A 2,500-nucleotide genomic window follows, 5' to 3' on the forward strand; every position below is an offset into this window, starting at 1 on the left:
TTTCCACGGTGTAAATAGCAGTTTTTTTTTTATATACTAATTATATTAATTGCAAATAGCTATAGATTCTGTTAAACTATGTTACACTATGTTAAAATGTTACTACTTATTGCAAATAGTGGCAATTATCTTCACCTCAGTATTGTAGTACATAGCAAAACAGTATATAATATTAACTTACAAAGTGTAAATTGTCATTTTAATTCAAATTATTAAATGAATGTCACCTTATTGGGACAATAAAGCCCTCCCGATCCCTATCCTAACCCTATCCGATACTTTATTTTCAACTTTTTGATTACATTCCTAATTTTCATTAAAAATAAATGCTTTTCTGATGTGATTTGAAAGTTGAAAAGGGAGAAAAAAAGTTCGCCAAAAGGTGAATTCGAACCCGGGTCGATGGTGTCAAAATGATTACATCACACGTTTTACCTTCTGCACCACTAGAGCTGATAATTGTTGTTTGTCTTTTGCAGTGTTGACTAGACGAATCACACATTGGTTGGCGGAGTTAGTGTAAATAGCTTCAACCAAGAAGGGCTATTTGCACTTATATGCGTTTTTTATTCGATTCTGCTGCTTTTTCCATTGTGTTTTCTATGTAAGCATGAGTGTGTTTGACTGTTGCGCTCGTGTCATGAATGTGTCGTGTTATGAAAGTGTCTAAATCTGACGTTTGGTAATATTTCTATTCAAAATCCAGATTCCACGATTTCGAAAAAAAACTAAATTGTTGCAAAGCACTACATTCGAATGAAATGCTAAAATCAGAAAAAAAATTGCCCGGCCCTACAGCAAAAATCTTCATTTTTTGGGTGTACTATCCCTTTAAAGCCTCACCGTCTAGGATGATGTCGCTGGCAGTGCTGAGGTGTGTCTCCACGAGCGGGGCTTGTTCTTCACTTCGGCGGGGACGCGAGCGCCGGGGACGTCCCTCTGAGTTCGGCTGGACCATCAGCGGTTCCTGACGCTTTCGACGCTGCTTCTGCTCCAGCAGTGCCCTCTACAGACACAACACCATTAACACACTCACATCAGTCATTCTTCATCCTTTACTAGATGTATACAATGCATTTAATAGAGGGTCAAACCGTTAGAGCAAGTATAAAACAAGGGTGTTGTCTGTTAATGTGGCTTTTTAGAGAATATGCAATCAGATCATGAGACACTTTGAGCGACTCATCATTCTGCTGTTGTGTTTCCTTTCCAGTGTTGTTATTGTGAACAGAAACTACTAAAGATCACTTTCAGTAATTTAAATAAAGATTACATAAAAAGATATATATAAATATATAAACTCTAAAAAAAAAAATGAATGGGAACTTTTTATTCCATTGTTACTGTTGTTAACTAATATTTTGGAAATTGAAATGAAATAAAATCCACTGTATAATTCCCATACTTCCATTTCCTGTTATTTCATAGTTTTGATGATTATAAAATGTGAAAAACAGTCATACGAAATGGTAAGTAGGAGTCTCAAAACATGTGATAGCTATTGTGATACAAAGATAATCTACAAACAGTGAGAGCTCAGTACGGCACAGGAAGTGAACGATAACAGTCAAGGATCAGGAGGACGAGCAGAAAACACACACAATCCTTCCCAGAAACAAAACACTCACAGAAAGATGAAGAAGTGGACGCACACTCGCTAGAATCATCCTTACAACAGCAGAACCGAACAGTGTGAGAGAGATGTGGGATGAAATGATAGTAGATGACAGACAGGAAGAGAAATGTGGGCTGTTGACACAATGAGAGTTTCCCTTAAAGTCAGATGATGCTGTTGAGCTCAAGCTTGAGGGACGGAAGCACAGGAAACAATCGATCGCTTCACAACGGAAAGTACCATCCATACTGTGTATTATTGTGTGCTATTGCCTTTTCTGATGTGTTTTATAATGCTTTAATGTGCTACCATGTATTATTATGGTTTGATACGTGTTTTTGTGTAGTTTTGTGGTTTGATGTGGGTTTTGTGCTTTATTTTGTTTTGACGCATGTTGTGTTTTATTTTGTTTTCATGCATATAATTGTGTATTATTGTTTTATTGTGCTTTGACGTGTTTTTGTGCTTTGATGCGTGTTATTGTGTCTTATTCTGTTTTCACATGTGTTACTGTGTTTTGTGTTTTAATGCATATTATTGTGTATTGGTTTGTTCTGAAATATGTATTTTGGTGTTTTATCGTATGTTTTGGCATGTGTTATTGTTTATTTTGAAATGTGTTATTTTGTATTGTATTTTTGGTGTTTTACACATTATTGCGTATTTTTGTTTTGTGTGTTTTGATGTCTTTTCATGTTTAGATGCATGTTATTGTGTATTACTGTGTTTTCACATGTTACCATGTATTGTGTTTTATTGTTTTAATTCATATTCTTGCGTTTTGTTTTTGTGTTTTATTGTATTTTGATGCATATTATGTATTATTGAACTCTGACATATATTATTGTGTTTCACTGTGTTTTGGCATGTTATCGTTTTGATGTG

The 2,500-nt window shown here is 35.1% G+C and overlaps 1 protein-coding gene across 2 annotated transcripts in view; it reads right to left on the bottom strand.

Moving 5' to 3' along the window:
- tulp3 (TUB like protein 3) overlaps positions 1 to 2,500 on the bottom strand; it is a 15,091-nt gene that overhangs the window by 8,035 nt on the left and 4,556 nt on the right. The window contains exons 1-2 of one of the 2 annotated variants that reach the window (XM_059510566.1): positions 1,629 to 1,689; positions 844 to 1,006 (exon numbers count right to left, since the gene is read on the bottom strand). In XM_059510566.1, coding sequence (XP_059366549.1) covers positions 844 to 1,006; positions 1,629 to 1,667 — 202 coding nt within the window. In that variant the 5' untranslated portion in view covers positions 1,668 to 1,689. Of the gene's footprint in view, positions 1 to 843; positions 1,007 to 1,628; positions 1,690 to 2,500 lie in introns of those variants that run through there. The other variant, XM_059510565.1, reaches the window with a different exon arrangement.

The sequence above is a fragment of the Carassius carassius genome, chromosome 26 (assembly GCF_963082965.1).
Source record: "Carassius carassius chromosome 26, fCarCar2.1, whole genome shotgun sequence".
Lineage (NCBI taxonomy): Eukaryota > Metazoa > Chordata > Actinopteri > Cypriniformes > Cyprinidae > Carassius > Carassius carassius.